Here is an 18163-nt window from a genome sequence, read left to right as displayed (position 1 = left end):
ATAAAACTATTTGACAGAGTATTAACACTTGATGTTTTAATGACAAATTATATTTATACCATAGGTTGAGGTCAAGAAAAATATTTATGACGCTGTTATAAAACTATATGACAGAGTATAAACATTTAATGACATTTTAATGACAAATTCAATTTGTATCACTGGTAAAAAGTGGTCAGTTACCTTGTCTAACAAAGAAATCTCAAACAATGTAATATTTGCATTAAAAATGACATAATTGAACAAATGAAACTTAATGTCAGTTGTCATAAACATCCATAAAATCTCCTTCATGTTCATGCCATGTCATGATTATGAAGGTGTCATGTCAGTCTTATGAAAACCCCTTTAAGTAAAGCTCACATGTAAGTCATTTGTAAAAAATACCAGAATATTCCAAAAAATGTATGTGTTTTTTTTTTCATTTCAATTTCATTGTGACTTTAAGGATGGCTTAGTGACTTCACTTACCTCCCCGTCGGTGGAAGGTTCTGGCCCAGAATAGCGGCTATCACAGACGACATCATCAATGCTATCTGCTGGCCATTCGGGGATGTCCGGAAACGAGTTGGCACAGTCCTCCGCAAAGTACCGGAAAACCTTCCAGGTTTGGCCGAAATCTTTTGACCTCTCAACCAACATGGCAGCAGGCCGGAAACTCTGGCAAGAACATATGTTTTAAAAATGTGTAAAATATATGAAAAATATCTATTTTTTAGATACACTCTTAAAAATAAAGGTGCTTCACGATGCCATAGAAAAACGATTTTTAGCTGAATTGTTCCATACACTCTCAGAAATAAAGGTACAAAAGTTGTCACTGGGGCAGTACCCTTTCAAAAAGGTACACCTTTGTACCCAAAGAGTACATATTAGTACTTTGAACTGCCAAAATGTACCTTTAAAGGTACATATTTGTACCTAAATGGTACATATTAGGACCTTTTTTAAAGGGTACTGCCCCAGTGACAGCTTCGTACCTTTATTTTTGACAGTGTAAGGAACCTCCGAAGAACCTTTTTTTTGTAGATTATAAAAAGTTACAGTAAGAAAGTTATGTTTTTTCAGAACCTTTGACCAATTGGTTCTTTGAGGAACCAAAAATGGTTATTTTATGGCATCGCTACAAATAAGAAATGAAAGTGCTAAATGTACCTTAAATGTCAATATCAGATGGCTAAACTGAAACATTGCTTCCAAGTCCAGCTGAATGCTGACTTCATTCACGCCTGAGATTTAAAGATTGAGCCAGGATCACGTTATATTCAATATGCAAAGAAATCACTGAAGATCTAAAAATAACAAGGAAGTTCTTTTGAGGAACGCACCGTTCTCAGACTGCCACCATCTCTTATTGCGCTCGGGTTGAAAGGTGGTGATGACATGCTCAATGCGATGGCTGTTGGGATTCTGGTAGGGATTGTAGGGACTTCTAGAGTCGCATGTGAAGCACTTTCTCTCATTCTGAATTTTGAGAAAAGACTATTAATGTCTAATATCTTGTAATGAAGAAGGAAGAAAAGATATCTAACCAGTCCATAGAAAAAAACAACGTTATGGATTAAGAAAAAAGTACACTCAAATGCTGGGTTGTTTTCAATTCATGGTTGGGTAAAATATGGAAAAACCTAACCATCTGGTTATTTATTTATTTCTTAATGTCATTCCAGCAGCATCTATAGCTATATTCATTGCATTAATTATATGTTAATTTATACACAAGTTAAAGGTGCCAAATGCAATATTGTAACAGTGGCAGTCAAACAGGTCTACCCCTGTCAAACATTATAAAAATAAACCCAGGATAGCTCACACATCTCTCCATATAATTTAAATAAGTAGACAAAAAACCAGTTACTTAATGCAACCGATAAACAGTCAAGAAAACTTGAAACAAAATTAAAAAAATAACCCCAAGAAAAAATTAATTTAGACGAACTTAGTTTTTCCAAAAAAATGATAATAACTGGTTCTGCATATTCATCCCAAAATGCTTTCCCCATAAACACTGGGAATAAACATTGAATTCACATTGAAAAAACAAAACAATAAACATGCCCAAGCAGTTGGCTGATTGCGGCGGTATAAAAAAAACGAAAGACAAAATCAAAATACATAGACGCAGTAACTTTGATAAGACGTTTTGAAAAAACTTTTTGTGAAAAAAGTTTTATCTCACTGACCCAAATAAAGCAGATATGTTTTAAAACAACTGTTTGAAAACATCCATGGACTTTTTCCACCCACGCTTTTCCACTTTAGGCGCTGATTGTAGATATGTAAAACGTGCTACATGCAGCAACAACTCCAATGGTTTGCAACTCTACAAAAACAGCACGCATGGATGCTTCAAGCTGACATGAAAAAATCACACCATGAGCAACTCGTAGACATACTCCTAAACTGCTTTCGGGTTCTCTCTCTCACGTGATCATCACACAAACCATGACCTCTTCCACATGACATAAGTTTGACTGTATACTTGTTTTGTTAATTTCTTGCACACGCCTCCAATTTACCCATTGACAGTGGCGGCTCGTGACTGCTCTTCTGAGGGGCGCAAATTCAAAATAAGTGTCATGTGTGTTTCTTGCGTTTTCAAAATATGTTTTTGTTGCGTCATTTGAACCATGTGCTTCACGTGTTTAACGTTTATGATAAAAAAGACGCTCATGTTCACAAAATACACGCAAGATACTCCCTTAACAGTAAACTTTGATTACGTATGAGATTATGCGAGTATCTGGCAAACGCGAGCATCTCTTCTATCACAAACCCTTCAGACACGCCTGCAGCAGGCACTTATTTTGACAAGACACGTGATGCACATAGGATCATCTCGACGCGCAGAACACATATTTTGAAATTACGAACCACACACATGACGGGCTACATACATGTTGTGACGAACTTCGCATCGTGTGCCCTCGAAAAAAAAAGGTCACCGGCATAACCAACCACACAGAGCTTTTTCATTTCGCTACAATATAATATACATATTATATTATCAGTTCTGTATAACAACCCAGTCTCACTGCAAGTCGTGTTATAGTAACGAAAATTTTGATTAATTTATTCGTGTTTGATGACACGAATTTCCACAGTTTTTCGTGTCTCTGGAGACTAATGTCTTTTTCGTCCTTCCCAGCACGAATTTCTAAAAATGGCTGTTCGTGTATGTGCCACGACTTTCTTTATTGTGTCATTTTATATTTTGTTTTCTCATCGTTGTTTTCTGTTTTTTGACCATTATCGCTTGGGGTTTGGGTTAGAATCACTTTCTGCAACTTCCTAACACAAACCCCAACTCCAGGCGAGGATAGTTTTAAAAAAGTGGATGAAAAACATGTAGAAACCATAAAATTACATCCTAATGCAAACTCCGAATTTTACGGAAGAGGATTAGGGCCACTGGTGAAAAAATATTTGAATTCTAACTTTATTCTCAAAATTCTGACTTTAATTAAAGTCAGAATTCTGACTTTAATCTCAGAATTCTGACTTTAAACTCAGAATTCTGACTTTAATCTCAGAATTCTGAGTTTAATCTCAGAATTCTGACTTTAAACTCAGAATTCTGTCTTTAAACTGAGAATTCTGACTTTAAACTCAGAATTCTGTCTTTAAACAGAGAATTCTGACTTATAACTCAGAATTCTGACTTTAATCTCAGAATTCTGACTTTAATCTCAGTATTCTGACTTTAAACTCAGAATTCTGACTTTAATCTCAGAATTCTGTCTTTAAACTGAGAATTCTGACTTTAAACCAGGGCCGGAGTGGGACTTATTTTCAGCCCTGGAGTTTCATGCCTTAGACCGGCCTACTTTAGTTCACGACTGGCTATTAAAATAATATCTTTAAACCCTCAGTAGTATAAGTCTGCAGTAGTGCACTGTTCTCTGCAGCCTTGCAATTCACTGTATTTTTCAAATATATAATTTCATATTTCGTGCAAATGCAGTAAACAATTATAATTTTTGCCATAATCATGCAGCCCTACCATAAGACCATAATATTACTAAAGTAAACTTATTCAAAAACTAAAGGAAACAAATGTGTTTGTGTTTTCCTCTATATTTCTATTTCTAAAAAATGGTGAGTCTTGAGATTAACTGTTGGGTTGATAACGTTTGGAAACCCCTGATATACAATACACAAGCAAGATTTATCAAGTATGCATTGGAAACAAATGGAAAAAATCTGTATCTTTTTTTTAGTACTTAGATCATGTCTATTGCTAAATAACGTAGGCCTACATTGTGTTAAAAAAAAGAAAACATCATGGATATACTTTTGAAACTACTTTTTTCAAATAAACTAATGAGTTTTGCATCAAATAGATTTTTGTTCCTCTTGCAATAAACAATGAATAATGACTATTCATAGATAATTCATCTATGATAAAAAATACATTTTGTAAATTATTTTCCTTTTAGAGGCCAGCCCGTTTGTATTAAGACGCGCTCAAGTTTATTTAAAATATAATATACGCGCGGCCGGCAAGCGCACTCAAAAGACGCGCTCAAGTTTATTTAAAATATAGACGCGCGGCCGGCAAGCGCACTCAAAAGACGCGCTCAAGTTTATTTGAAATATAGACGCGCGGCCGGCAAGCGCACTCAATATAGACGCGTCTGAAACAAAACTCGTGTTCAAGTAAGCGCTTTGAAAACCAGAAGACAGCGGCACGTCCTGTGTTTCCCATGCGTTTTAGATGTCAATGAACCCTAATGCAAGAATTCTTCCAATAAGTGGTCGGGACTCGGGGCACAATAAATTTGTGCATAAAGCGGCGGGGACATCTCTCACCCGCAAATACGCATCATCCCGTTGGCATGACAACACCGGCCCTCGTGGCCAAAAAAAACAGACCGGCCCACCGGGAATCCTCCCGGTTCTCCCTATGGCCAATCCGGGCCTGCTTTAAACTCAGACTTCTGTGATGCTGTGAAGCAATAGTGCTACCCACTAAGCCACTGTGCCACTCACACATGACTCAATTAACATAAAAAAATGACCAAATCATTGGTTGAAACAACCCAGAATAGGTTCATTTAACCCTGTGGTTGCGTTTGTCTATATTTTACCCAACCACCATGTATAATACTGATGTAGCATTCCTCTTAAGGAATGATAAGGACATTTATTTATGTTCTTATAAAGAGAAAGCTTTATAGTAATCCTCAAGTGAACCCTTAAGGATTTTGTAATAATGAAAAGGATTGGCTGTATACTATATACTTTACATAATTTCCTTTCCAATGCCTCCTGGCAAGGCTGTACAAGCATTTACTATTGAAATGTGAATGGTGGTATAGCATGAATACAGTGACTTTCAGGTATAGACATGTATGAACAAGACTTGTCCTTTACGTAAATAATCTCATTTAAATACCCAATAAACCTACCAAGATACACAAGCATCAACACATAGGTATTAAATCACCTTTGCAGTGGGGAAAAGTAGTGTAAATATAGAAAATGACTGACACACCCACATACCAAGGTTATCAACCGTATAGACAAGGCCGGGGGGAAGGTGTTTGGGAGGAGCCATAAATTAGTCTTGTGACAGTGAAAAGGTAATGACCGATGTGACAGCTATAAATGCACATCTGAACTTGTCTGTAGTATGTATTACCCAAAGGGTTTGTCAGACCGTAAAATAAGATTTAAAGCATGCGGTGCTGAAAGCGGCTACTTGAATGGCTTAACTGATTTGTTGTGGACTTGTGCGAAAAATAATGCATTTATTTTTCTGATAATAGATCATGTACACAGGTAATGTACACTGTCAGAATAAAAGGTATAAAACTGTACCTTTTCTTTCGCTGGGATGGTACCCTAAGGTTACGTTTTGTACCTTGTAGTAATGATGCAAAGTCGGCAACACCAAAGCTCCAAAAATATCAAAAATGTTTATTAATTAAAAACAGTGCTAGGCATCAGGTAACGTTTCGAGCACGCAGGCTCTTCATCATACGTTTTGTACCTTTACATGTATACTAAACATAATACAAAGTTGTACCTTTTAGGGTATGAGTAGTTACATGAGTAAGTATTGTGGCACAAAACATGGTGATTTTTTTAAGCGGATAAAAATGAGAACTATATTGACCTCGGGTGCAGTAAAATTGACAGAAGTTTGAGCGAGAGGGGGAGTAGTTAGGAGTGATGATGTTACTGCGCGCCGAGGTCGAAGTTTTATTTTATTTTGTGCCACCATACTTACTCGTGTAACTACTCATGTAACAGTCTTTAAACAGAGAAAACATGGAAGTGTTTGGTGGCTTCTAAATTCATCCCTGTTTGGATCCTAAGGAATGAATAGGGCTAGGCTAAATGCTAACACAGTCATGACACGCTGTACAAAAATTAAGTGCATGCATTGAAAAAAAATAGGTATGTATTAATTTATCTAAGATGAGGTAAGAACATAGTAAAATATTGAAAAAAGGTGGTGTTTTCCTTTAAATTAGAAGTTTTATGTGTGTTCAACTATATCACCGCTTTGAGTTTCACAAACTTTCCTTTTGGTGGTTGTTATGAAATGTATGGCATTCAATCTGCCAGGTAAGCTAAGAAAGAGTCTGGCACTGCAAATTTATTTAGTTTAACATTAAATCAACAGGATTGGTTGAGGAGGATTTCCAGTTCTTAGCATGCTTTGCATGAGCATCATTACGAAAGCATTTTGGAAATTAAGTGATATTTTATGTGGTTTTCAGTAAAGACTTAGTAGTGTTAAACATTCATTTATTTTGGAGATTTAGAAGAGTTTGCTATTTTTTTGTTTTGTGGTTACCATCGTCAGAAGTGTAGTGCCTGTGCTTAGGCGTAGGTCGGATATGTGTTGCCTTATTATATAAACAATAACTAAAGTCAATGCCAGCACTGAGCTCAGTTTCTTCACACTTTCATACACATGCAGGCCCAAACGGAATCCGTGCCCGCAGATTTCCGTGAAAAACTCTGTGGAATTCAATGCCCATCATTGATAAGCACACACACATTGATAAGCACTGAAGCATGTTTGTGAGCAGTAGCCATCATTAAATAAACCCTGCGTGTGCTGTTTGCTGTGACTGTTTTTAATGATAGAGAGCACGAACCATTCGATATTTGAGATGAAATAAAACCTAATTCGGAGTTAAGGAGATCTCACTTGACTCTGTGGTCTATGTGAACATGAAAAGTATGAGCATGTACAGCACTCAATACTTAGTTGGAGCTCCTTTTGCCTGAATTACTCCAGCAATGCAGCGTGGCATGGAGTCGATCAGTCTGTGGCACTGCTCAGGTGTTATGAGAGCCGAGGTTGCTCTGATAGTGGCCTTCAGCTCTTATGCATTGTTGGGTTTGGAATATCGCACCTTCCTCTTCACAATACTATGGGGTTAAGGTCAGGCGAGTTTGCTGGCCAATTAAGAACAGGAATACAATGGTCCTTAAACCAGGTACTGGTAACTTTGGCACTGTGTGCAGATGCCAAGTCCTGTTGGAAAATGAAATCTGCATCTCCATAAAGTTGGTCAGCAGCAGGAGGCATGAAGTGCTCTAAAACATCCTGGTATATGGCTGCGTTGACCTTGGACCTCAGAAAACACAGTGGACATGTGGCAGATGACATGGCACCCCAAAACCATCACTGACTGTGGAAACTTTACACTGGACCTTAAGCATCTCCTCTCTTCCTCCAGACTCTGGGATCATGATTTCCAAAGGAAATGCTAAGTTTACTTTCATCAGAGAACATAACTTTGGACCACTCAGCAGCAGTCCAGTCCTTTTTGCCTTTGAGACGCTTCTGACGCTGTCTGTTGTTCAAGAATGGCTTGACACAAGGAATGCGACAGCTGAAACCCAACTCTTGCATACGTCTGTGCGTAGTGGTTCTTAAAGCACTGACTCCAGCTGCAGTCCATTCTTTGTAAATCTCCCCCACTTTTTTTAATGGGTTTTGTTTCACAATCCTCTCCAGGGTGCCCTATTGCTTGTACACCTTTTTCTACCACATCTTTTCCTTCCCTTCGCCTCTCTATTAATGAGCTTGGACACAGAGCTCTGTGAACAGCCAGCCTCTTTTGCAATGACCTTTTGTGTCTTGCCCTCTTTGTGCAAGGTGTCAATTGTCATCTTTTGGACAAATGTCAAGTCAGCAGTCTTCATCATGATTGTGTAACCTACAGAACTAGACTGAGAGACCATTTAAAGGCTTTTCCAGGTCGAATTTGGGATTTTCCTTAATTGTCAGTTATAATTATCAAGGGTAAAATAAATAAACATTTGAAATATACACTGAAAAAAAATGATTCATTGAATTGAATCAGTTTTTTAAGGAAAGTGGTTGCAATCAATTTATTTAAGCTACATTTAAACAAAAGTTTTATATTTTATTTTACGTTACTAATCTTTTTTGTTTAAATGTAGCTTAAATAAATAGATCGCAACCACTTACCTTAAAAAAATTGATTAAATTCAATGAATCATTTTTTTCAGTGTACAATGAATGAATATAATATACACGTTTCACTTTTTGAATGGAATTAGTGAAATAAATCAACTTTTTGATGATATTCTAATTATATGACCAGCACCTGTATAGCACTATAAACAATAATATATGTAATTTTATTTATAAAATATAATTCTATCTTGACATGCACATTATCTGGTTCATGTGACATTTCAGATGACTCATTGGTTTGGTGTATTCATTTTCATTGTAAGCCTTTAAAATGTAATTATTTTAGATGCAAATTGTAATATTTACATCTTTAAATCTCTAATATGTTTTAAAACATTAAAAACTATTTTACTAGATAATTCATTTTACTACTATCTCAGTGACAAACCAAAATCAAAGATTTTTGTATGATTCACATACTAATTCATACTAAATTATTTCTTGAGATCAAGTTGGTTGTTGTGACCCAAAAATCAATATTTGTGATAGGCTGGCCATTTTGGGATAACTGCAACCATTGTGCACATCCAAACACTTACTCTTTAAATATATGCTTTTACAACACATGCTCAATGACACTAATTGTTGTTTTGACAACTGACCTCTAGGTATCCCAGTATGCAATAGTTTTGTGGTCTGTTGAGGCCACAGGTAGAGGATGCCGTAAGCTGGGCGGCACGGCCCACCATGAGGTCACCGAGGTGAGGATAACACGAATTCCCCACACATTCATCCTGGAGGTAAACTGGAGCTGCAATCACTACAAATCACAAACGTTGGGTTACTTCAGCTTTGAAGTAGACAGCGTGACCTAAAGTCATGTTTTAATAAAGTAATTTTAGCAGCAGTATAAAAAAATATTGGTTTTCATAAATTTGCAAACACTAATATTTGACTTTTCTTTTAAAAGCTCATGAAAGTTTTAAGGGGCAATACATTATTTTAAGAACATAGTAAGTAACTTCTTAAATAAAAGGATCAGATCATAAAGCCCGGGAAAATGTGGGGAAAAAACATTTTATTATATAGACAATAAAAACATTAGACATCTGCAGGATGCCTTTGTGATCAGCTGGCACTGTACTGTACGTGCCAAAAGCCCAGACTAAGATTGCAATATGCAAAGCAACAGATCAATTTGAGTGGCAGTGCTTCGTTCAACCCGGCTTTAGGAAAACCACAGAAGTATGCAGAAAAACATACATCAGAAATGCATCTAACAAAAACTTAAAAGATTCAAGTGTCAACAAGCGGGAAACATTCAATCCAAGCATGGCAAGTGATCACATGTCCCTGCTGAATAGACTCAAAGGGTAATTTCACTGTCAGCTTACAGTAACGTCAAAGTAGATACGAGCAGACTCACAGAGGAACAGGAACGCTGCCTTCAATCGAATCTGCATAGCGGGACCTAAGGGATTGATCGGTAAACGGGTAGAGGAGATGAATGAGTGAATGGAGAAAAACATGTGAGAACATCAATGCGTGACATATCTCAAACATATGTAGGCTCGCCCTAGGGGTTTGCTTTCTGATTAATGAAAACAATGGATCATAACATTTTGGTCAGGGAGTATTGCACAGTCAAAATAACATCAGATACGTATGACTTACAGGCTCACAGTAGTTGAAGATCTCGACCACTGTAAAAAAAAAATCCGTAGAAATTGCAGCTGGGTTGCCGGTAATTTACCGTAGATTTAAATTTGTTTTAACTGGCAACATTTTGTTCAAAGTTAAATGAACATTAAACATTTACAAGTATTTTTCTTTATAGAGTAAAACTAAAAAAACAGCATCAAGCAAAACATTCTGGTAAACAAAATCTGAAGCAAAAAACAGAAAAAGGTTGTTGATGACTTCTGGTTCCCATAATGCTTTGCATGAGGCTGTTATTGTATAGTTTTATTCTGTAAAGATAAATACTTGTTAATATTTAAAATTAATTTAACTTTGAACAAATTCTTGCCAGTAAATAACATAAATGTAAATCTACGGTAAATTACCGGCAACCCAGCTGCAATAACATTGTAATTTCTACGGAATTTTTTTACAGTGTATGTTTATCAAACCTTGCATCAATGATTTGATTCAAAAGATATTTCGGGTGAAATCATTAGGATATTAAGATCATGTTCCATGAAGATATTTAGTAAATTTATATCAAAAATGTATTTATTATTAATAATGTGTGTTGCTAAGGACTTCATTTGGAAATCTTTAAAGGCGACTTTTGCAATATTTTTAGTTTTTTTGCACTCTCAGATTTTTTTATCATGGAAAGCTTATCTACAGTGTTGGGGGTAACCATAGACTGTAAAAAAAGATGGACGTAGTGTCCGTGACATCACCCATAGGTTTCTGAAGATCGTTTTTGAAGCATAAGTAGGCGGTGCCTGCCGTTGCCATCTTGGACGCGCGTCACTGCGCATCACTTGCGGATATTCGAAAATAGGTAAAGAGGCGGGACGTGGGTGAAACTGAGGTGACTGGTTGCTGAAACCACGCTTGCCTAGCTCGACTCTAGTGACAGCAGTGGCTGTTCAACTGTCACTCAAGCAGCCACGCCCTTAATCATGCAGAACTTTAAGGCTTAATATCATTTAAACGGATGAGTTTCAAAAAAATTTACCCCCTCACAGTTGTCATGAAGAGCAAAATTAGCTATACAGACCAAAAACACTTTTTGTACCAGGCTGTAAACATATTATTTTCTACTGTAAAGTTGGCCATTTTAACATCTATGGGAATCGACTCCCTTTTGGAGCCTGCCTCTAGCGGCCAGTCGATGAATTGCAGTTTAAATCACTTCCGTATTGGCTTCATCATAGAGATCGTAAGGTTGCTCCTCGGGGGTAACGCATTACAAGTAACATGCATTATGTATGGAATAATTGACGACGGGCCATTGAATTATAAGAAAATAATGCACTCCAAGGTGGTAATGCGGCACGACGCGAAGTGGACTTATTTTTAAATAATTCAAAGGACCCGAGTCAATTATTTCGCTTACACCATGGTTACCACAAACATTGCTCTGGTGCCTTTTTTAAAGACATTTTACAGGTTAGGTGTGCGGTTTACAGAAAAATAATCAACACCCATAGAACATTTCTCAGCCAATCAGAATACAGCATTCAACAGACCCGTGGTATAAGTAATAATATTACTTTTCTGAAGTAACGAGTAAAGTAATGCATTACTTTATAAATGTACACATTAATATTTAAATTACTTTTTAAAAAAAAGTAATGCAAGTTACTTTTTTAGTTTAATTAATTTAATACAAAATAAATATGTACGGAATTAAACTAAATTACATTATGCACATATATGCGTACATGACTGTGTGGGAACAGTTTGAGTCAGAAACAGAGATGGCAGGCCAGAGCTTGACATTTTGGTGATGAAATATGCAATTTCTGAATGCAAAACTTTTCAGTCATTAAAAACACCTGCAAGGCCTGAAAGAGATCAAGTAACGCAAAAGTAACTAAAAAGTAATGTAAGCATTACTTTCCATGAAAAGTAACTAAGTAATGCAATTAGTTACTTTTTTGGAAGTAACTTAATATTGTAATGCATTACTTTTAAAAGTAACTTTCCCCAACAAGGCTTATCTATTTATCTTTTAGATGATGCATAAATCTCAATTTTTAAATTGACCCTTATGACTGGTTTTATGATCCATGTTCACATATGGGGTCATAAAAAGCATAAATAACATTATAAATTAATTCCCATAATGACTTTACAATAGTTTTAAATGAAGTATAGTATAAGGTAGTATAGCACACTGCTTGACGCCAACTACGCACACACACACACGCGCTTTATCATTAATGTGAGACGAGCCTGTAACTTTATATTTTTCTGCAGAGCCCATCAGTATTGCATGTCAATGGCACACAAAAAGACGTAAAGCCCCCTGAGTGTAAAGACTGTCATTTAAATACACCACAGATCATATACCACAATGCACCAGCCCGACTTCAAGATTCAAGCAAAGCCGCAATGGATTTACACTACAACGACCCTTTAACTTAAAAAAGGTTTAAAAACTATTTTGCGTGAATGTAAAGCATGCATGAACAAGACAATCATTACTGTAGCATTTTGGATGCAACCGCAATGCAATGTTGGACTTGGTTATATAGTTACCTTGTTAGAAGATTTGACTAAAATGCATTATTATCATTACCATAAAATCATCACATTGGCTATGACAGAAAATTTTTCATACATACCTTTGCAGAGGACAAATAGCTAAATAGTGTGCGACCTGAACAGCTTTATGAATCCAATGACATCCTACAAAGATCAATGCATAGCACTAAGTTACTCAAACAGTAACAGAGCAGCACAGTTATAATGCAAAAAGAAAATGACTTACAGTATCGCAATTTAGGCTGCTATCCTTTGCGGCACCAGGGTGGAAAATTTCATAGCGATAAGTTGGGGTCCTTTAGTATCTCAATGTTGCATGTACCTGTAGCTGCCAGCGATGAATTGCGCAGTAATAACTTTGAAAGTCGAAGCTTGTAAAGACACACCTGAGCTTGTGTGTGTATGTGTGTGTATGTAGGTGAGAGAGAGAGAAGAAAAAAAAGCCCCAGGGGTGTGGGAAAAATGGATTACGTTACATTGAAAGTTGATTTACACTTGTCATGAACAGAATACAGCACTCTGGAATATGAAATGAGGGGTGGATTCATTACAGGGCATCTGACTTTTATACACAACTTTTATAAATACACCAGATTATAGATAAGTGTTTTTGACTAGAAGCGATAAGGAAAAAGGATTTGCTACGACTGGTTTAAGGAGGTGTGTCTAACAATGCATTTTTTTGTAAGAATTACGAGAAATGTTGGAAACATGTTTCTAAACAATCTGGGCAAGTTGTAAATGAATATTTCAAAAGACAATTGACAATTCAGAATGCAACTTCAAAACAAATACTGTAGTCCAACAAAAACATTAATATTAACAAAATAATAAAATAAACTCTTACTAATAACATATTTTTATGTTACTTTAACATAATTCAAGTTATGTCAATTCATCACTAGTCAAATCTTGCACTTTTAGGTTGAATTGACCAATTTGATTAAACTTAAGACAACAAAAATTCTACCGTGCACTGTGAAAAGGTAAAGTTGGATCTACAGTATTTTAAAAATTACTTTAATTGCACCCTAAAAATGTCTGGGTTATTTTTGACCCATAATAGGTAAATATTGGACAGAACACACTGCTGGGTTAAAATTGACCCAATGCTGGGATGTTTTAACCCAACTGCTATGTTATTATAAACCATGGTTGAACAACAACAACCCAACATTGGGTCATTTTCAGTGTTGGGTAAGTTACTCAAAAAAAGTTTACTAGTTACTAATTACATCTTCAATCATGTAATTAGATTACTTTACAAATTACTCTCTCCAAAAAGTACTTAAATACTTATTACTAATCACTTTCTAAATCCTATTTAGTACATGATACAAGGATAGGCTTGAAATGGCTCGAAAAATTAATATATAAAAGTACATCAATTATTCTGGTCCCAATTATTCTGGTCCAATTCTCTAACTTTTAACTACTTTTTCCTCAATATACTCCAACTACTGCTTAATTAATAATAAAGAAGTTGTAAATTTTAAGTATTGGTAGAAATGGGGAGGGTTAAGGATGTAGAATAAGGTTTTGCAGAATCAGGCATTAATATGTGCTATTAAGTATTAATAAACAACCAGCATCTCATTAATATTAATGCTAATAATCAACCAGTTTATGTGAGAATTGTAAACTAAAACCATTAATTAAACCAGTAATTACATAAATGTTTTACATTCCATACAAAGTATTTAGTTACATCAGAAGTAACTGTAATTAGATTACAATAAAAATAAGAGTAATCCCATACTTTACTTTTTCAAGGGAAAAGTAATTAAATTACAGTAACTAAATATAGCTGCAAGCAGCGATGGCGGGCCCTCGCACGTTTGTTTACCGCTACACGGTGCCTCCGAGAAAACGATGCACGGTGGGCAAGTGCATCAAGTGGGTAAATATCATGCTGCTACTGACCCATTTAGGTACTGTAGGTAAAAGAAACCCCACATTTTAGACAAACGGGGGCACTAGTGAGCCACTAAATAGACACGCCTTTATCTGACGTTTTTGTCAACACTTAACAGCCGACAAATCTGATGTGTGTGCCAAATTTAAAGTTAATCTAAGCACACCAAGAGCCTTAAATATGCCTGACATAAAAGTAAAGTTTGACACGTTGCCATGGGAACAGCGTTAGAGATGTCAAAAATTCCTTCGCAATTTAGCGTCTACAATGTCTCAGCATCATGTTGACAACTTCTGGTGTGAATTGCATTATTTCCCTAGAAGGAGTATTAAAAAGAACATTGCATGCGACTGTCAGGCTTAAATAAGCCTTTAAAATGAAAGTAAAAAGTTTGACGCGTTGCCATGGGAACAGCGTTTGAGATATCAAAAATCCCTTCACTTTTTTATCATCTCCAATGTCTCGGCATCATGTTGACCACGTTTGGTGTCAATCGCATGAATATCCTAGAAGGAGTATTGAAAAGTTCACTGCATGGGCTTAAATATGCCTTTAAAATGAAAGTAAAGTTTGACGCGTTGTCATGGGAACAACGTTTGAGATATCAAAAATCCCTTCGCAATTTATCATCTACTATGTCTTGGCATCATGTTGACCACTTTTGGTGTCAATCGCATAAACATTCTAGGACGAGTATTTAAAAGAACATCACATGGAACTGTCAAAAAAATCAACCTTTGTGACTGCAACACTTCCTGGCGCCTGGTGGTGGCGCTATACCCGAGACTTACAATAGGCACATCGATGCGATCGGAATCTTCAGACGAACAAACACCCCGCATGTCATCACTATAAGACATTTTTTGCCTTAGATATTAGACACTTCCTGTTTCTCTGATTTCACCATGACTTTGCCGCTTCGCCCTGGCAACACCGGTCGAGATATCAAAAATCCCTTCGCAATTTAGCAAGTCCAATGTCTTGACATCATGATCACCACATTTGGTGTCATTTGCATGAATCCCCTAGGACGAGTATTCAAAAGTTCACCGCATGCATTTTTTAAACAACCCAAAATGGCGGACTTCCTGTTGGGCGGAGCTAAAATGTTAGAGGGCGAAAGTTGTTCGGGTCGATGAGATCTATATGCGTACCAACTTTCGTAAATATGCGTACATGTTTGCCCGATCTGTGCACTCCTGTTTGTTTTTGCATTACAGGGGGCGCTACAGAGCCCCCGTGCCACGCCCGTGTTCCAGCCTTTGGCTTTCGGCGATCACGGACGACTCTGATGTCTGTGCCAAATTTCAAGAGTTTTCGAGTATGTTAAGGCCCCCAAAATGTCCAAAAGTGTTGAAAAAAATAAAAAAAAAAATAAAAAATATAGCTGCAAGCAGCAATGGCGGGCCCTCGCACGTTTTTTTACCGCTACATGGTGCGTCCGAGAAAACGATGCACGGTGGGCAAGGGCATCAAGTGGGTAAATATCAGTGGGCTATTTAATGTTGCTACTGAGCCATTTGTGGACTGTAGGTAAAAGAAACCCCATATTTTAGACAAACGGGGGCGCTAGTGAGCCACTTAAGAGACACGCCTATGTCTGACCTGTTTGTGCACACTTAACAGCCGACAACTCTGATGTGTGTGCCGACTTTTAGGTTAATCTAAGCACACCAAGAGCCCTAAATATGCCTGAAATAAAAGTCAAGTTTGGGGCGTTGCCATGGGAACAGCGTTCGAGATATCAAAAATCCCATCGCAATTTAGCGTCTACAATGTCTCAGCATCATGTTGACAACTTCTGGTGTGAATCGCATTATTTCCCTAGAAGGAGTATTTAAAAGAACATTGCATGCAACTGTCAGGCTTAAATAAGCCTTTAAAATGAAAGTAAAAAGTTTGACGCGTTGCCATGGGAACAGCGTTTGAGATATCAAAAATCCCTTCGCAATTTATCATCTACAATGTCTTAGCATCATGTTGACCACTTTTGGTGTCAATCGCATGAATATCCTAGAAGGAGTATTTAAAAGAACATCGGATGGAACAGTAAAAAAAATCCACCTTTGTGACTGACACACTTCCTGGCGCCTGGTGGTGGCGCTATACCCGAGACTCACAATAAGCACATCGATGCGATCGGAATCTTCAGGCGAACAAACACCCCGCTTGGCATCACAATAAGAACTTTTTTGCCTTAGATATTAGACACTTCCTGTTTCTCTGATTTTGCCACAACTTTGTTGACTCGCCACGGCGGCACCGTTCGAGATATCAAAAATCCCTTCGCAATTTAGCAAGTACAATGTCTCGACATCATTATCACCACGTTTGGTGTCAATCCCATGAATCCTCTAGGAGGAGTATTTAAAAGTTCACCACATGCATTTTTGAAACAATCCAAAATAGCCGACTTCCTGTTGGGCGGAGCTTAAATGTTAGAGTGCGAAAGTTGTTCGGGTCGATGAGATCTATATGCGTACCAACTCTCGTACATGTGCGTACATTTTTGCCCGATCTGTGCCCCAATGTTTGTTTTTGCATTACAGGGGGCGCTACAGAGCTCCCTTGCCACGCCCGTGGTCCAGCCTTTGCCCAAACCTGATGGCCAACGACTCTGATGTCTGTGCAAAATTTCAAGAGTTTTTGAGTATGTTAAGGCCCCCAAATTGCCCCGAAACGTAAAAAAAAAATAAAAAAAAAAATAATAAATATAGCTGCAAGCAGCGATGGCGGGCCCTCGCACGTTTTTTTTACCGCTATACGGTGCCTCCGAGAAAACAATGCACAGTGGACACGTGCATCAAGTGGGTAAATATCAGTGGACTTTTTCATGTTTCTACTGACCTATTTGGGTTCTGTAGGTAAAAGAAACCCCACATTTTAGACAAACGGGGGCACTAGTGAGCCACTAAATAGACACGCCTTTATCTGACCTTTTTGTCAACACTTAACAGCCGAAAACTCTCATGTGTGTGCCAACTTTTAGGTTAATCTAAGCATGCCAAGAGCCCTAAATATGCCTGATATAAAAGTAAAGTTTGGGGCGTTGCCATGGGAACAGCGTTAGAGATATCAAAAATCCCTTCGCAATTTAGCATCTACAATGTCTCAGCATCATGTTGACCACTTTTAGTGTCAATCGCATAAACATTCTAGGAGGAGTATTTAAAAGAACATCACATGGAACTGTCAAAAAAAATCAACCTTTGTGACTGCAACACTTCCTGGCGCCTGGTGGTGGCGCTATACCCGAGACTCACAATAGGCACATCGATGCGATCAGAATCTTCAGACGAACAAACACCCTGCATGGCATCACAATAAGATATTTTTTACCTTAGATATTAGACACTTCCTGTTTCTCTGATTTCGCCATGAATTTGTCGCCTCGCCATGACAGAACCGTTCGAGATATTAAAAATCCCTTCACAATTTAGCAAGAACAATGTCTCGGCATCATGTTCACCACGTTTGGTGTCAATCCCATGAATCCCCTAGAAGGAGTATTCAAAAGTTCACCGTATGCATTTTTTAAACCATCCAAAATGGCCGACTTCCTGTTGGGCGGAGCTAATAGGTTTGATTGTGAAAGTTGTTCGTGTCGATGG

General features: G+C 37.3%; 1 protein-coding gene and 1 long non-coding RNA gene across 3 annotated transcripts in view; one reads left to right on the top strand and one right to left on the bottom strand.

Annotated features, from left to right (window-relative positions):
• The window catches only part of lamb4 (laminin, beta 4), a 33425-nt gene extending 20548 nt beyond the window's left edge, over positions 1–12877 (bottom strand). Inside the window, exons 1-7 of one of the 2 annotated variants that reach the window (XM_055193317.2) lie at positions 12864–12877; positions 12718–12781; positions 9837–9881; positions 9073–9230; positions 1329–1464; positions 1156–1229; positions 472–660 (exon numbers count right to left, since the gene is read on the bottom strand). In XM_055193317.2, the coding sequence (XP_055049292.2) occupies positions 472–660; positions 1156–1229; positions 1329–1464; positions 9073–9230; positions 9837–9873 (594 nt within the window). In that variant the 5' untranslated portion in view covers positions 9874–9881; positions 12718–12781; positions 12864–12877. Of the gene's footprint in view, positions 1–471; positions 661–1155; positions 1230–1328; positions 1465–9072; positions 9231–9836; positions 10093–12717; positions 12782–12863 lie in introns of those variants that run through there. The other variant, XM_055193316.2, reaches the window with a different exon arrangement.
• LOC129434383 (uncharacterized) overlaps positions 1–18163 on the top strand; it is a 60605-nt gene that overhangs the window by 22753 nt on the left and 19689 nt on the right. Inside the window, exon 4 of the long non-coding RNA XR_008640742.2 lies at positions 449–607. This is a non-coding gene — a long non-coding RNA (uncharacterized lncRNA). The remainder of the gene's footprint in view (positions 1–448; positions 608–18163) is intronic.

The sequence above is a fragment of the Misgurnus anguillicaudatus genome, chromosome 6, assembly GCF_027580225.2.
Source record: "Misgurnus anguillicaudatus chromosome 6, ASM2758022v2, whole genome shotgun sequence".
Classification (NCBI taxonomy): domain Eukaryota; kingdom Metazoa; phylum Chordata; class Actinopteri; order Cypriniformes; family Cobitidae; genus Misgurnus; species Misgurnus anguillicaudatus.
This window is presented reverse-complemented; position numbering and strand designations above follow the sequence as displayed.